Raw genomic sequence first — 17,664 nt, 5'->3', positions numbered from 1 at the left:
TTAGTTTGTTCAGAAGTTCTAGATTGGGTGGATCAGCTGCGTTTGAGGTAAGGCATGTCTGATGCAGGAGCTAAACTCAGCAGGAAAGTAAGTCTCTAGGAGGAGGTTTGGTGTCCACTGCACTACAACATTGCTTCAATATGTTTGCGTTCAGCCACAAAAGCATTAGTGAGGTCAGGTACTGATGTTGGATGATTTATTCTGGATGACAAATGGCATTCTAACTCTTCCCAAAAGTGCTGGAAGGAGCTCCATCACGCCACAAAATGCAGCTCCACTGGTTCAGAGGCCAACGCCGGGGGGCTCTGTACCCCTCTAGCCAACACTTGGCATTGGGCATGAAGACTATAGGCTTTCCAGAGCGTCCTGTTCTATTGGTCAATGCTTTTTTTGAGATTATATACAAGGTGTTTGTGCGCAATTGAGTGGCTGTGTCAGTAATGGGAGAACCCCCCCCACAGAAAGTAGCTGAATTCACCAATTGGAAGGGGTGCATGGAGACTTTTGGACATGGATTAAGCCTAGTCTTGGATCTCGCCTCCATGCCAATAGGGTTTGCCTTTAGAAAGTACATTTAGCTTAGGCTTAGGATTCATCTTGGTCTGGGGAAACTGGCCCATGTCAGGCATGTCATCCACATGAATGATGGGTATACTTTTATTCAGTTTCCTGCCAAAAATATTTGTAATTGACTGAGCCCATTAACAGCATTTCCTTTGGCTCATTTCAAAAGAATATACTAACAGGCAGCAACAGAAACTGGAATAAACAAGTATGTAACCCAAGTCCTCTCCAGTGAACACAGACACCATTTTTTCTTAATAAAAATTGCACATCACTGTCTGAAACACTAATGCCAGATAACATTATCTCACATGAGGACAGGAAGGTAACCCCCTTCACAGCTATTACAGTAAACAGTTTTAGGACACAGATAGAAATCAAAAACTTTATTACAAAAATAAGTTACACTCACCTCATTTTACAGTATAAAACAATTTATTTGCAGGAATGCAAAAACGTTGTTGGCCACCAACAATAGTTTAAAACTGCTAACATCTTGTCAAAAGGTTGTAATGATACAGCTTCATCAAGAGGGAGTTAACTGTGTACAAAACCGGTTGAATGGTTCAGTCAGCTGTTTGCTATATATGGAATATAAACCAAAGCTGCAGCATCCCTTTTTCCACTGAATGATCCTGTCCCTTCACAGTGAACACAGCCACAGGCCCTTGTACACAGGGTGCACAGTGCAGCCTAGATTATCTTCTGTCTTTACAGAAACATGGCTGGCCCAGAGTTGAAACATGATCATTCAATTTCATGAATCATGATTAAAACAAATCTTAAAATAAAAAGGTATGACGGTACAGGGCATAATTCTATGGTCTTTACAGAGCTAGTTATCCAAAAATGGTTTTCCACTTAAAGAAAAAAGGGACACTGCAGGGCTTACCAAAAGCAGTTGATGCCTTTGTGATGTTCAAGCCTTTACAAAAGTAACATTTTATTCCAAAACTATCATACAATCATACAACCAGTAACTACATAATCTGAAGAAGCAAGGCAGCTAATTCAGTTCAAAATAAGATAAAAGCAGGGCTTGTTCAGGCTCATCATATGAGATTATTTTGCATGCCCAGTTTGACTGTTCGCAGTGTCAGAGCAGCAGCAAAATGACTATATTACATTAAGTACATCTTTTGAGCAGCTGCTCTAATGCATATTTCATAGGAAACAAGCCCTGCTTTCATCAATATAAGTTTCCCTATTTACAGTACAGGCAGGGTAGTTCAATCCTCTGTACTGAGGTAGTTAACCAACCCTTTAAAGACAAGTTCTGAAAAGAACCACTTTCCTGGAATGCCTGACTTATCCATGCAAGGTGGTTACACCAAAAACCTGCAGATGTTATGTCCTCCTCATCCAAATCAAAAAATTTAGATAAACATGGATATTCCGACAATAAAATTACAATTAGCACAAAAATATACATTAGCATCAAGCTCTTTTGAGCCACTTCAAACTCAAACATAAAAAGTGCAAAAAAAAAATAAAATAAAAAAAGGAAAAATAAGAAAAAATGTTTTAGTATCCTTTAGGAAGTCTGAACCTCACAAATGATTTCAACTGGTGCAATTTGTAATTTTGGAACACGTTTACAGGGAGTAGCATGTGACATTTTGAATACAAGACTTTTTTTTTTTTAATATGAATGCAGACAGTCCAAGGTACAGAATTTCCATTGGGTTCAGGGGTGGCAGTATGGGAAATATGCTTCCGTAAGGCTGGAATATCATTGGACCATTGCCTCGACCTTACCATCATATCCATTGGCAGCTTCTGGTGTAACCCCATGTAGCAAGTCAGTCTTCACTGTAACTGGTCAGGACCAGCCTCGACCCCCTTTCCCTGCTGGAAGAAGAAAAAGGTCTTTAAATCAAAGAAAACTAAGAAAATATTAACAATGAACATTTACTACACCATAACTGCTTAGTATAAGCACATTCTGGATTATGCGTTTTATCAAATTATTCATATTTAAGGTCACAAAGTTTTCATTGAGGCCCCAAAAATTAAGCAGTAATATACTGAAACGTTATACTAGAAAAAGTAAACAAGTACTTAAATCTTTCAGGATCCTCCAAATTTTTGCTATGCACTATATATTCAAAGCAAACAGAACACTGACTCAGATGAATAGACAGATAAAAAGAAAAACATGCAAACCTTTGGTCCATTTCTTCCACAAGGTGCCTTGTATGTGTTAGCAATTTGAAAAGGGGGAAATAGTCAAAAAATGTATTTTGATCAATATCACTTTGAGTGAAATTAAAGCACAAAGAAAAGGCCGAAAGCAAAGACAAAGCTAATGGCAAAACGTGCTCTTCAAAGACTAAGCACAGACATAAGCACAAAAAAAATATGGCCATCTGTTTTAAAACCTCCTGCTACTTCACCAAACATGTTCCCCCCACACATCACATACCACACGGCCTCTCTGCTGAGCTCCTCCTCTGGACCCGCGGGCACCTCTGCTGGATCCTGGGCCTCCACGCTGGGAGAAACTGACTCTTCCTCTAGCCGTGGCTGTTCCACGCCCCCGGGAGAGCGCAGACCCACGGGCTCCTCGACCGCCTCTTCCTCTGCCTTGGGCTTGGAAGTCTTCATAGCCATAGTACGGGTCTTCATAGCCCCCTCGGTAGTTGTGATAGTCATAGCCATAGTAATCATAGTAATTCTTGTAGCCGTAGTAGTCGTGGGGATATGAAAAGCCTCCCCTGCCTCCTCTTCCTCTTGCTCTTGTTGGAGGAAGCATGTGTGGTGGGCCATAGTAATAATAATCATCATACCTGGAGGAGTCCCAGAAATGCCTTGTTGAAAACACAAGCAATTTAATTTAAACAGCAACAGAATGAACAATGCATTTGAAAAAAGACTATCTTTATTGCTGTATCTCAATTAACTAAGGTGATCTTACATTTGCGTTTTAGCTGCTTGTCTCTGAGCCTTCCGCTCCTTCCTCTTCTGATCAGGTGGTTTTGCAAAGACTATTTCGATTTGCTCACCTTCCAAATCTTTCCCATTCATTTCAGCTAAGGCCTATTGAGAAATACAAGGTGAAACAATTCAGAGCACGACCGCGTACAGCACAAACACAAGCAATGCAACAGCAAAAATAAAGTTACCTTAACAGCACCATCTCGTTCCTCAAAGTGAATAAAGGCATAATCTTTTAGCTTCTTGACCCTCTCCAGCTTGCCAAATTGGATGAATGTCTTTTCTAAGAGCTCTTCTGATACAGTGCTTGCAAGGTTTCTTACAAAAAGAACTTTAACCTGAAACAGACAGGACAAAACCAAAGCACAACATTCACATTAAAATAACAGACACATGAAATTCAAAAAATAGAATAATATTAATAAACTATTAGTTATGAATCCTTCAGCCTGCTTGCTTGTTTACCTTCGCCATGACCTCCGGGTCAGGGTCCTCAATGGGGTCAGCCCATTCCACAGTCACTACATTTCCCCACACCTTCACCTTGCCACTCATCAACCTACGTCGCGCTTGTGCTGCTGTTTTGTGATCCTCATACTCCAAAAAGCAGAAGCCTCTATTTTTCTTCTTGTCATCAGGCTGATGATATAAAATTACATCATTCAGCCCCTCTGAAAGAAAGCAGAGAGGATTGAATTGGCAGCTAAATTTTCCTGAAGTAGTCTCAATATTAAAACCATCTTAAATGGTTCCCAAAGAAAGACTCATTATTCATCCCTTACTTACCTGTAACTTTGGCAAATTCCTCCACTATCTGCTCCTTGGTTTTGCTCTTGGGGATGGATCCCACAAACAGTCTATTATTGGCGACAGAGATGCACACGCCAATGTGTTTGCCAGGGCGTATTTCATTGTTGTTACACTAAAGAACATACCAAAAAATTATACAAATATATTAATATACTACATCATTAATCACAACCTCAAGTCAACTTTTTTCTTTTCTGAAGTAAAATATTTAAGGGAGATAATTGAAGACAGAAATAATGGTACTATCCCTTACCAATTTAACTGCCTTCTGGGCAGCCTCTTTAGTGCAAAAAGTGACAAAGGCATAACCCCTGTTCAGGCCACTAAGGGGGTCCATCATCAGACGCAAGTCCCATATGGGTCCTGCTTTTTCAAACAGGGGGACCAGCTCATCCTCGAAGAGATCTCTTGGGATTTTTCCCACAAAAATCTAAGTAAAAGATAACAACCATTACCAAGATAACCAGATAACCTATTCACTGCATTGGGATGCCACAATAAAATTTATGTTAACAATATATTTAATCTATTACACAATCTTCTAGTTGCTTTCTATTATCTTCACATCATCCTACACATTCTGCTCACTTCCACATATGCACAAGCCTACAACAAATGGCAAAGCACAGTTTCATTTTATACCAGCATTCTGTCATTCTTTTTAAGTAATGACAATTAATTAAATCACAACTATGGACTATGTTTACCTTTCCCTGGGCTTTTAGACAGCTTGTATAACCTTCATGTAATCTGTGCAAACTGCGTAACGTTGACAAATGCAATTATATGGGTCTGTGGGATTACAACTGAGACATAAAATTGCTGCAGCCAAGTTTGTTACGGCATAATGATCCAATCCTGACCAGCTGCATATGCCGTAGCACCAAAGTAGTTAATGTACACAGAACAGGTACAGAACTTAGTCTTCGTAGTCAAAGATATTCAATTTTAACTACTACTCTGTAAAAAAAATTGGACTGCAAAAACTTGCACTCGATTGACATTTTCAACCCAAACATTATTATTATTATTTTTTTTTAATCCAAACTATTGATTGATAAAAACACAGGCTGATCAATATGCCATGAATACAGAACAATATATAAAAGTATTGTAAGACGTTAGTAACGACATGCTGCTTATGTAGTACTGACAACACAAGTTGGACAATCGTACTGTCTGCAAAATCCCCTAAACAACTGGCTATCGTGCTACTGAAGTTTGTCACATGAAGGACTATACATTCTGGCTACCCTCAGTCACCTTTTCACTGTTAATGTGCCATAGTTTCAGTATCACCATCACTAACATTTTTACTTTTAGCCACAGCGTGTAATTCTCTTTCTGACTACAAGATTGTTTCTACCATGTCATGTGTAACTAACACAAAATCATGAGGCTTTGAGCATCATGATGAAGTGGCTGTACTGTATTGCAAAAACTGTGATGCATTACTCATGTTTTTCAGAAAAACTATACAGCTGTATAGATATTGACTTGTCAGGACACACACTAGATTTCAGATCGTATATTAACAACATAACATCAGTTATTCCAGTATAGTACCAGGTTTGTCAATTGGACGTAACAGCTAAGGGTGTCACAGATCTTACCTCTGTGCCAACTGAGGGCTGTGCACCTGAGTGGGTTGACTCTGGAGGAGGGCCACCATACTTTCTCTGACCTGTTGTCACATCAAGTGTGTATCCAGTTCTCTCAAGCAAAGCCTGGCAAAACAGGAAACCGACAGTAAATAAAAAAAAAATAAAAACAACTTACTCACATATTTACCCTACAGACTTATGATATTTAAAGGACCCAGCCTTTAATCCTGGATGGCCACAGCACTGCAAACTTTAGTATTCTACTTTATTTAAGAGACTTCGTGAATTAAGTGTGGTGATCTAATTATTTTCCCCCCTAACGCTTCACAATATCAATATCTCCAAAGAAACCATTTAAGAGCAACAGTAGATAAAAGTATCAGGCAACCTACAACCAAACTTACTTTGATTTTTGCCTCATCTGGTCCTTTAGTAGAATCTGACACTTTGGTCCCCTGCTTCTCCCTCTGCCTGTATGTCTTCATGACTCCACAAAGAAAGGCACTTTTGTTCTATTGGCAAAATTAAGGAACAGGAAATAAACAGTGATGAATATGCATTCACACACATGAGAAGATAATATCAAAATAGACAGCTTTCAAATTAAAACTATTTTTTACTACAACCAAACAACTGCACATACGTCCCATGTATGTCAAGTGAAGTTCTAGTCAGGCAATTATCTGAGCTAATCAAATGCAGGCAAATTTGGGTGCTATGATTTTTCAAAGCAGTCCATAACCCATATTCAATTGGTAAATTAGCACAAAAATAAAGATTGTCTGTAAGCAAACTCTTAATGAACATGGGGCCTACTGAATTAGATCCATGAACTGTCCAACATGCACTCCTGTGAAAGTACTGTATTTGCAGGACTGATTATAGAAACAATAAAGGCATTCTTATTAACTTCATGATCCACACACCAGCACTTCAGTACAGCCTCACTGCCATAGATATCCCTTTTGGTCGAATGAGAAGAAATACTATGAAAATATGCAACATGTTCCAGAAAAACTGATTTTGAAAAATATGAATAGGAGCACGTCATCTGAAGTGTGCATATTACATATGCATGCTTCAGAAGAAGCATTCTGGCATTTATTTGAACAACTTCACTCATTAAAAGAGCACATTTAAATTCATGTATGTAGTGAACATAACCACTTTAATGTCTAATTTTCCCCAATACATACCTGAACATGTGAAAGGTCACTGTCTTTAAACTGCAGGAGGACTTGAAGAGCACCTTCTTCGTTGAATTCCTTTAGAGCTTCAATTGCCCGATCATCAAGATCACTGTGTGAGACCAGACCTAATTGAGAGATGCAAACATAAAAGAATGATACGATGGTGACCAATCACCAGCTCATTCGTTTTTCAACTTGCATTAATAAACATCCTACACAAAGTAATATCATATGCTTTTCAGGTAACTGGTGTCAGAATAGAGATATCCAGAACTAAACACAACAGATGTGATGGTGTAATTTGACACAGTCATTTAGAACCCTTCACCATATCAAGCTAGTCCAGTGACTTATGAGGACCCATCACCTGTCTTAACCACCACCACCTGCTCTATTGTTCCTGCATATGTCCATCTTGCAACACACTTGCCCTGATACTGTATGAGGAGACTCCTCAGGACTGCTTAAACTCAGCTTAAAGGGCCTAAACATGAAATTCTGTGAAACTGCCACCCAAGACACCCTGTCTCCTCCAAATCTCTATGGGAGGCACAGGAAAAGATAATATTCAGAATAGCCAATTTTCTTTTATGCAAGTTTTTTAAAGCACTTTGTGACTGCAGTACCCATTTTGGAAGGAAACCACAAAAAGTTGCTTTAATGTTCCAATTCCCACAATTGTATTTAAAAGCACATGCAATTATAATGAAATCTGAAATGGGTGAGAATATGCTGAATGTTCAACGGGCCTTACCTGCTACGTAAATTTCATCTAGTTTGACAGCAACTTTTCTAGGTAACCCAGCGTCTAATAATGTCTGGAAGTGTTCTGAATGGGTAACTGCAGCCGAAGTCTCCATTGGTTCTTCAGTACCGTTTCCATTTATATGCTCTGTGGCCATGTCTCCGTTATCTGTGCAGATGCAATGAGCCAAATTAATCCAAACTGGGCAGAGGTCAAGGAACCTGTTGCCTGACCCTGTGTTTATTCTCTCTCCGTCTCTAATTCTGGGCCATCAATGCAAACTGGCTCCAGTTTACTTCGTAGACACATCCCTAGTCTAGTCGTATCAACCTTAACAGTCAAACCTAAACAGGGCCAGTCTGCTGCAGGTACAACACAGTCAGATTTAAATAATACGAGAACCGCTATTCATACCACAAGGAACACATTTCATCGTCTGGCGATTTTTCACTCCAACTTTTTATACTAATGTCCTCTTTTTTCCCTATTAACTGATACCGCAAACATTACCGACTGAGAACACATTACCGACTGAGAACACAGATGCACCACAAATTCTGCATAAATAATTAAAGGGTTGCTAAACTGGCTCTGGTGCCGAGAAGCGCCAGATTTTACACGTGTTCTTTGGCTAGGCTAATTTCCGCTCCTCCAACACTAGTTAGCTAGGCGAGCATGTGTCCGAGGCACCTAGCAGCTGAAAGATAGGAGTCCACATTAGCCGCCTCCTTTTCAATACAGACTCAACGTTTAGTACCCGGTAATGGTCTGCACTGTCAATCGAGTTGTTTCGGCGAAAGCTGACTGCTCCACTGTTAATATTTGATCAGTTAGCTTAGCTAGATTAAAACGTGGTTAGCTTAACCACCGTATCGGCGGACATCTCAGAGCTCCGAGTCAGCACCACTTTATTTCATTCAGACGATGAATTTCTGTAGCTACGTCTAACAAACAAAGAGCTCAGTGTCAAAATGACAGGGCTCTGCCCCCCCTCGCTGCCCCTTTTTTTGCCATCTTGCAATGTGGCCAGAGCGTAGCCACATTAACAGTGGCTCTCCTGCCTAATCTAGGCCGGGACACAAGAGCAACGTGGACACTCAACTTTCAGCAGCGCTGTTAGCTGCTAACGCTGCAGCGCGGCCGTTTTCTGACAGCTAGCCACCGTAAACCATGTCGCCAAAAGACGCTTATTTCACCTCAGTTTAAAACATACGTGCTTATGTAGGCCCTCCTCGCAGCGACAGGATAAAATAACACTTTTCCAACTTTGTACGGTTGTTGTTAGCTCGCTAGCTAGCGAGCCACAACTTCACGAGGAAATAACGTTAATCTTGCAGCGTTAGCCCGCAAGCCGCGCCGAGAAATCGGCGCTTCCAAAACGAATCGCATTTTGGCTGAGGCACTAAAACTAGATATTGTACATTAAACTGAACCTAGGCCTAAGTGAGCTAATGCTAGCTAAAATTAGCCCGATGTGAGCTGGCCAACGTGCCGCCACACAGAGGAGTCCATTTTCAAAAAGCCGGTCTGTGAGACGCGCCGACCAGTTTCTACCGACTTTTGTTTGAAAACAAAAGATCATCACTACTCCACACTAAACGCTAAACAGGTTCTTGCTCGAGATGAAGACGTTGCTCGTACCTGCTGCCGGTTAACAACTTGAAACTGTAATGTACGGATGGCTCCGGAGGGAAACGTGTTGGGGGGAAAAACGAAAAAAAAGTGACCGAATCCCTCGCCGTTGGTCCGGCTCCACTCTTACACTTAGCTAGGAGGATGCAAAATGGCGGCCAGCATCACGCCGCCAGTTTTTCTTTTTTTTTCCTCTCTCTGTCTGTGATGTACGGGGTTTCTCACACACCCATCCAAGGGATTTCTGTCATTAAAAAAACACTATTACTACAGGCCGCCCGCTCAAATGTCTCAAATGTACTGAGCCCTACAGCGCCTTTATGAAAAACTGGAAAGACATTGTGTTTCCTTGCAATATTTTTGCACTCCCTCGCAAAGTTTTTGTCTTCACTTGCAACAGTTTTGCTTTCGCTTGCAATAATTTTGCATTTCCTTGCAAAGTTTTTGCTTTCACTTGCAAAATCCATTGCATTTGCAGAAGAATGCAAAATCATTGAGGGAATGCAAAATTACTGCAAGGAACACAAAATTATTGCGATGGAACGCAAACCATTTGCAAGGGAATGCAAAATTATTGCGAGGGAACGCAAACCATTTGCAAGGGAATGCAACATTATTGCGAGGGAACAGTCTTTTTTTCACCACAGCCCTTTAGGGGCTCTGTGCAAATGTGTTCTTACTAGTGCTGTAGCAATAAATGTTTTTAGGTTCTATACGATTTTCATTTCAATATTCAGCAGGTCAATATTCAATTTGATTTTTGATATTTTATGTGTTAAAAATGTCTTGATCCTTTAAATCTACAATCTAAATCCACATCTACAAATGCTACATTGACTTGTCTCAAGAAAACATATAACTTTTTTGTTTTGGAAATTATTGCAAAACCACAAAAATTACAAAATAACTTTAGCATGTCTTATAAACTGAGCTATAAATAATACAAAAACCTAAACCGCCATAGTATGTCTCCATGTTTAGCCCCTACAAATCTAAATTACAGTTTAATTTTTTTAAATGTTAAACTGATTTGTTAATCAGTGGTTTCCACAAAAGCTGGCAAATGAGAGACCCTAGAAAAGCAAGAAGCACAATGGAAATACAGTTGTAAATTTCTATATGCTGTTTTGGACATTACATTTTTTTTATACTGTCTTGAAAATTCTTACACCCTTAATGATTATATAAAATAGGATCAGTTTGTAGAGCAGGATACTTCAGAACAGGTATCAAAACGTATCTGCAACTAAAGTGACTATATAGTTTTGTTTATTTTTTGTGCTTGTCTATGTATACTGAAATATGTGATTTTTCCCCCTCTAGGTACTGTGTGCAAGAGATCTCTGTGATTTCACTCAGGGCTGGCAAAAATACATCAAAACAGAGTGAAAGCAGGTAAAGTGGAACTGGCAAATGTACGAATACTCCATTAAAACCACCCACCCTTGAATTTCATTTAAATTAGCGCTTAACAATCACAGCTTTATTAGCAAGCAGCTCATTAGCACAAAGTATTGTCAAAGAGCAATGAGGGACAATACTGACCAAGTAAAATCCAGTTTCATGGATATGGAATAAGTCTAGTCTTGGACAAAATTGCAAAGCCAATGATGAATCACCATTGGAAATTCTTTTTAGTCTAGGTTTAGGCTTGACGGAAACTGGCCAATAAACACTCAACACAGATTCTGTTTCCAGAGACCACCAAATACAATTTGATATTTGTTTCAGAAGCACAGCTCATCCCTGCATACACAAGAACACTCTCTGCTCAATATTGCCATAACCACTAGAGAGCAGGATTGCATCAACAAAACCTACTTAGTTTTTGTACATTCATGAAAATTATTTCCTGAAGCTCAGTTTTATTATTTATTACAGGAATTAAGTCTTAAAGGATAGACACACAGCTACTAAAAGAATTGGTGTTCCCTCCAAAGTTAACTGAAGTTATTAATACAGCTGTAAAATGGGCAGCTCACAATAACTGGACACGAAAGTTAAACTGGATATAAAATCTGATATGCCCAAAATTATACAAATACCCCTACTTTAAGGTGCACCCACTGCTGACACAGGTATTCAGTTTTGCACAATTTATGTAATCTCCTGAGCAAAGCATGGTCAACAGATGAGATGGCGCACATGAGCCTAAGGTTACCATGACCAAGGCCAAGCGTTGGCTACGGGTGTATAAAGCCCATCAGCACTGATGAAGCACCATCCAATACCTTTGGGATGAGTTGGAGTGGTGTTTGTAATCCACAGATCCAGATCATCCAACATCATTACCTGACCTCACTAATGCTGTTGTGGCTGAATGCAATCAAATCCTCACCACAATATTCCGACATCTAGTCTTTTTTTTCTTACTTCAGCAAAAGGGGGACAAACTCTCTATTAATACCCTAGATTTCAGAGGCAATGTTGGATGAGCAGGTCTACAGACTGTTGGACATGTAGTGGATCTATCTCTTTATCTATTTAATGCTTTTGTGTGATGTGGAGACATTAGTCAGGCTATGCAACAAATAATCATCATTGTACAGTGTTGTAGTGATTTTGTAAAGTTTCAGTCTCTTTTTCATGCCTTGTGCACTATTAACTATGATCAGTACAATCTCTGAAATTGGAGGCAGACGTTTGAATTATAGACTCAAGATCATTAGTTAGCTGTTTCAGATTAGTAAACTGAGCTAGGGGAGTGGTTATGGTTGGTGTTTTTCATAGATTAGGGCTAATCCTTGCTTTCACAGTAGCTCTTTTATATGTAGTCCCACCCCAGCTCTGGCATAGTAGTAGTTACTTTATTGTCCCCATGGGGAAATGATTCTTCAGTGAGTCACATTTGTATGTCAAAAGAGAGAAATAGCAACATAACACATCAACAGAGATCACTTACAAATCATGCATGCCGCAAAGGTTGCAGGCCCTAAGGCACACATAACACAGTGACACATTACACGTGTCAAGATATATTGCATGTGTCCCAAGTACATTAAATAATTAAACAACAATAAAACAATCTTGATATGAAAGAATCTTTTGCCCGGTGAAGCTGCATAATCAAATAGCTTACATAGCTTCCAATGCCAATTGCCTTGATATTTGTATTTACTAAAATGACATCAAATGAAGGAGTTCATGTCACAGTTCTGTTGAATATAAAGGGCCCTGTGTCATGGAAAAAAGGTCCTTGTGTATAAAACAGCAATATGTAAACATTGTTACAGTTTCAAAATGTACCATTCACTCCACAGTCCACATAGTCCATCCTTGGAAACTAAGCTGCAAAAAAGCCTGTTTTGAATTCATTTAAGTGCTAAAAAACCAAATCATTTTCATATATCTGCTTACGCCACCTACAGCAGTTGAGCCCCACCCATTCACAAAGAAGTTAAGGAGTGTTTCAGCCCAGACTGCTTTTTATACAAGGCAGCCAATCAAAAGAGCTCATTCGCACATATCAGTTTTAAAGACACAGTAACAAAAACAGCCTGTTTGATTCTAAGTGATACAAAAAATTTGGGAAATGGTCATATACACATGAATTATGACTGTTTTTGGTATAGAAAACAACACAAACTTCATGAGTGGACCTCAGTGTAAAAGAAAAAAGTGGAAAAAAATGTATAGGCCCTTCAAGTTAATTTCAATAAAAACATTCACGTTCTATTTCTGTAAGAAAATTCACAGATTTAACAAGAGTTATAACATTTCTCTTGGCTTCAGTAGCACAGGCTATGATGATATGCTAGATCTAAATGTATATAATTTAAAGGAGATGTAAAGGAGGTCTCTGGTCAGAAAAGAAATGCTTTAGATCCATGTATGTTCACTGTAGTAATCATATGATGTTTTGCCATTATGCTCACTGGTTTCTTCCTCCTTATTGGGCAGATATGTAGAAAAGTAAAGCTAGATTTAAACCCAAATTTGTATTTTCAAAAATAAGTTTTACTGGTGTGTTTTTTGTTTTTTTAGGCATGATTTTCTAACAGCACACTTGATTATGATTATGGTCATTGCTGTTTTCCCAGCTATGCACCATTGCCAAATGTACTGTATGCAATATCGTGAAACAGAAGTAATTAAAAAAAGTTGGTGCCTCCTTGACACTCAATAATTACCATTTTTTCCAATCAGAGCCTATATTCATTATGCTAAAATGTAACACAGAAAGGTTTTAATATTTATGTATGCTTGTTTAGTTAATATTATGTTTATTCCTGGTCTGCTACTCTTTTTGTGTTCCCTTATTTGTTAAAAATCATGGCCACAATGGTGACCCGCCCTCCATTTTAAGAAGCAGTAGAGTATAACCATTACCACCATGCCGAAGGGAATCCCACGGTCTACCTAAATTGTAGCAAAAACTATATTTAAAAAAGTAAACTTCTAAACATTTACTTTATTGAATCTCATGGGAATACAGTGAAATCTATCAGATGCAGGCCTGACCTACATGGCGTCTTTGTTTCAAAGCCCTTTGAAATAAAGACACCAAATATTATGACAGGCATTTACTCATTATTGCCATCATGTGGACAGAAGTGTTCATTACCATTGTTCTGGAGGCCCCTGCTGCTTGATACTGATCACAATGGCTGCACTCTCTGAATCTAAACTGTAGACACACATATTCTTACAAAAATGTCCCTGAGCCCTACTCTTCACTCTGGCTTCCTTACTTAGAGCTGCCTGTCAGATTGCAGCTCCTGCAACACTAACCACAGGTATGTGAACAGCCATATCTGGGTAGGTTACATCAACTTCCCCATGAGCCCTCTTCTACAAAAGGTTTTACAACAAGCATGGCTTTGAAGTAGTTCTCATGTGAAAAACTGCATTTTAACGGCTTGGATGAGGCTTCTTATTTGTCTTATGCAGAAAATGTTTTAGCATTGAGTTGAAATGGTTCAGGTTTTAATATTTGAAAGTGTTTTTTACTGGAGGAACATTAGTCAACCAAGTAAGACTTCCAAATATGTTACATTGAGGATGCCAATTTGCATGAAATCCTGAGAAGCCAAATAAATCTTTTAACCTTAGATACTGTGTTCCATCTGCCACAGTGCGTATTAAATTTCATCTGTCTCAGGACAGACACTGGTCTCCTACACAACCAAGGATAAGTGGATTACCGGCAATGGAAAGATCAAGAGATAGCAGGTCAAGCAAATATTCATCCTTGGTATATAATACCATGAGTGGGACAGTAGAGGGTGGATATCAGTATTAATTACAGAAATGATAAGGGAAAAACCATTTCAATTTGAACCACTTGAATAACTTTTTACACAATTAACTATTCATGCACCTTATTTGATACAATAGTATAGTAGCCTACGTTGTGGCAAAAAGAATAAAGACACAAGTAATATGGATAGCAGTCTCTATAGCATCTTTCATCAACCACTACTCTTGAATAACCATAACATGAACCGTATAATAGTGTATAAGTGTGTAATAAGCATGTACTACTCCGCTATTTTAATGAGTCTGTATAATAATTAGAAATGCCCTACATGTTGCTAAAACCAGTAGTTACAGTTGGTTACAGCTGGTCATGCTTACATCACTCAGACCAACTTGCCTGCCTGGGATTAACCCTTTTCAACAAACTCTAACATGTAACTGTAATTATTTTAACACTAGGATAAATTTTACATTTACTTTAAATATATAGTATGATACACTCATGGCCCTCGCATTTCACAGCATTATCCCTCATTCAATCTCCGCCCTGAGACATGAAAACATAAGGAGTAAAAAATTGTTTCTCTTTAAAATGTAATAGAGTAAATTCAGTAATAGTACAAATACAACAATAATTCAATAATTTTACCTTATTTATGATCATCAACTAAATTTAGTTTTATATTAAGTTTTTATTTTTCATTTTTTTATATTTTTATTTAAAATGACATTTTTGTTATTGCTTTGTTAAAAATCATATATCCCATGTGACCAAAAGACTGAATTTAATATGAGAAATATATTTCTAAAGCAATTAATAATAATATACCAATGTATTTATCTTACTAATAAATACATTTTTAATAAATACATTACTAATAAGTTAGCCATACAAATTGAAAAAAAACTTCAGTGTTGGGCTCAGGCAGGGTCAGGGAACACATACACCATGTGCAGCATGGAGGACAAAGTAAATTAATTATTTCAGATATGGATGTCAATGTGTTGAGTATTTTCCACCCCAGACTTACTCTACATATAACTCAAAAACTGTCTACATCCAGATTATGTGTTCTCTAACAATGTAATCTACACCTAGCGTCCACAGTCAGGTATGTATTATTAGTCAGGAATGTATTATCATGTTCAAACATTGCCCACGCAGTGCTTATGCAGTTCCTTTCATTCACATAATGGACCTTAACATCAGCTGAAGGACTGAGACTCACACTATGGGGGGAGCACTTTTTTGGTTTTATTCAACTAACAGACAGACGTAGGCAGGAAGAGGATGGTATAAAACCCTGAGGTGAGTCAATGAGGTCTCTATTGCAGAAGCTCCTGAGGTGAAGAAGAACAGAGGTAATATTTCTAAATTGCTAAACTCTGCCATACTGAGATTTTGTAATGGTAAACTTTTATCAGCAATAGACAATACATCAGAAATGTAATTTGAAATGCTCTAAACTTTGTTCTGAACTTTGTTTTCAAGCAGCTGTATGTTCTATCCTGTTCATATTTCTTTTTACAGCTAGGATGATTCTGATTATTAAATACGCTGGGGCAACCATCCTTTTGCTGTCAGTTCTAATTCAAACTGGACAACTTTATCTAAACAATGACATCACTAACTGTAAGATCATACTTTCACTTTACAGCACAATGTGTATAAAATAATAATAATAATAATAATAATAATAATAATAATAACAGAGCTAAACAAGGTTCAATTGTGAACTGGTATTTGCAGTGTTCATTAGGAACTGATTTTACCTCACTGTTGTTGATCTGAAAAGTTGGCTGTGAGGAGTGCAAACTCAAGGAGAACAACATCTTCTCAAAGCCCGGCGCCCCTGTGTATCAGTGCATGGGGTGCTGCTTTTCCAGGGCTTACCCGACACCTCTCAGGTCCAAGAAGACTATGCTGGTCCCCAAGAATATCACATCAGAGGCCACGTGCTGTGTTGCCAAAGAATTCAAACGGGTAAAATTAATTAAAATAAAAACAGTGCATTCAGTTGCATTATAGGAATATCACAATATCCTAAAACACTCATATTCTCCTTCTTCTGCTCCCGCAGGTCATTGTCAACGATGTAAAACTAGTGAACCACACAGACTGCCACTGCAGCACTTGCTACTATCATAAATCCTAGATATCAAGCCTTCAAAGGCATACTTACATGCTGACAAGGCAGTCGATGCTTGCTTGGATAGTATTGTGAAGAAGTCACTTGACTGTAAGTTATATTGCAAAAGGGCATTGTTGCTTGTGTGCAGGCTAAATGTTCTGTGCTTAAAATTTCATTTGTTATCTATGTTAAATTGTTATTCTCATCGTTTTAGAGAACTAGAGGAAAATCTATGATGACTATATGTGATCACGTTTAGTTGGGAAATTCTGGTCTTAATTCCAATCATGGATTTTCAAAATAAAGCCTCTGCTGCAACCAGCCGTAGTTTGTTTTATACCAGCTAAACTCATTTCCCTGTGTTTTTAATTACGTGCTTCATTTATCCCACTGTTTTCCTTTTACTGTTTCTGTTTCTGGGAATAACATTAGCCACATTAGCCATAATAAGTAGTCTAAATGCAATCATAGCCATCTTGTGTATGGGCTTAGGGCACTGGAAAGACAAAATATTATTAACTTATCATTTATTAACTTATTATTTTCCTTAGTAAAGTCCGAAAACTGTCCACAGCTTCATTTCTTGTTCCATTACAATTCAAGAAAATAGTTTACTATAGCACAGGCTGTGGCTTAGCATTTAAACAGGAGCTTCTGAAATGCCCTAAAAATGCAACCGAAATGGCCATCAATCTCACCCTGCGAAATCATATGCTAATTACAGAGACCAAAGTAGGCTGAGCAGACACACAGTCTCCAGTCAAATTAAACTATTCACAACGAGATTCACTGACAATTTCTGCTATAACTAAACACAAAAGAAACATCTGAAACGTCTTTGTTTTTTTTGG

At 38.4% G+C, this 17,664-nt stretch overlaps 2 protein-coding genes across 9 annotated transcripts; one reads left to right on the top strand and one right to left on the bottom strand.

Moving 5' to 3' along the window:
- Window positions 1-935: 935 nt before the first annotated feature.
- On the bottom strand, window positions 936-9,658 carry syncripl (synaptotagmin binding, cytoplasmic RNA interacting protein, like). Of its 7 annotated transcripts, none has more exons than XM_036592570.1 (13): window positions 9,492-9,658; window positions 7,860-8,018; window positions 7,112-7,230; window positions 6,320-6,427; window positions 5,925-6,038; window positions 4,565-4,741; window positions 4,288-4,423; window positions 3,967-4,172; window positions 3,690-3,839; window positions 3,482-3,603; window positions 2,990-3,353; window positions 2,731-2,757; window positions 936-2,415 (listed from the first exon to the last, which is right to left on the bottom strand). In XM_036592570.1, the coding sequence occupies exons 2-13, from the start codon at window positions 8,005-8,007 to the stop codon at window positions 2,374-2,376; spliced, it is 1,713 nt and encodes a 570-aa protein (XP_036448463.1). In that variant the 5' UTR covers window positions 8,008-8,018; window positions 9,492-9,658; the 3' UTR covers window positions 936-2,373. The 7 variants fall into 7 exon arrangements, with proteins under 7 accessions (XP_036448463.1, XP_036448462.1, XP_036448466.1 ...); XM_036592569.1 differs by having other exon boundaries at window positions 2,990-3,374; window positions 9,492-9,657; XM_036592573.1 differs by lacking the exon at window positions 2,731-2,757.
- A 5,838-nt stretch (window positions 9,659-15,496) lies between these two features.
- On the top strand, window positions 15,497-17,136 carry cga (glycoprotein hormones, alpha polypeptide). 2 transcript variants are annotated; one of them, XM_036593194.1, is made up of 4 exons: window positions 15,497-15,990; window positions 16,213-16,314; window positions 16,478-16,665; window positions 16,763-17,136. In XM_036593194.1, the coding sequence occupies exons 2-4, from the start codon at window positions 16,218-16,220 to the stop codon at window positions 16,835-16,837; spliced, it is 360 nt and encodes a 119-aa protein (XP_036449087.1). In that variant the 5' UTR covers window positions 15,497-15,990; window positions 16,213-16,217; the 3' UTR covers window positions 16,838-17,136. The 2 variants fall into 2 exon arrangements, with proteins under 2 accessions (XP_036449087.1, XP_036449086.1); XM_036593193.1 differs by having other exon boundaries at window positions 15,499-16,043.
- Window positions 17,137-17,664: the final 528 nt, after the last annotated feature.

The sequence above is a fragment of the Colossoma macropomum genome, unplaced genomic scaffold, assembly GCF_904425465.1.
Source record: "Colossoma macropomum unplaced genomic scaffold, Colossoma_macropomum, whole genome shotgun sequence".
NCBI lineage: Eukaryota > Metazoa > Chordata > Actinopteri > Characiformes > Serrasalmidae > Colossoma > Colossoma macropomum.
The sequence above is the reverse complement of the archived record's forward strand: the minus strand, read 5'-3'. Positions and strand labels throughout refer to the sequence as shown.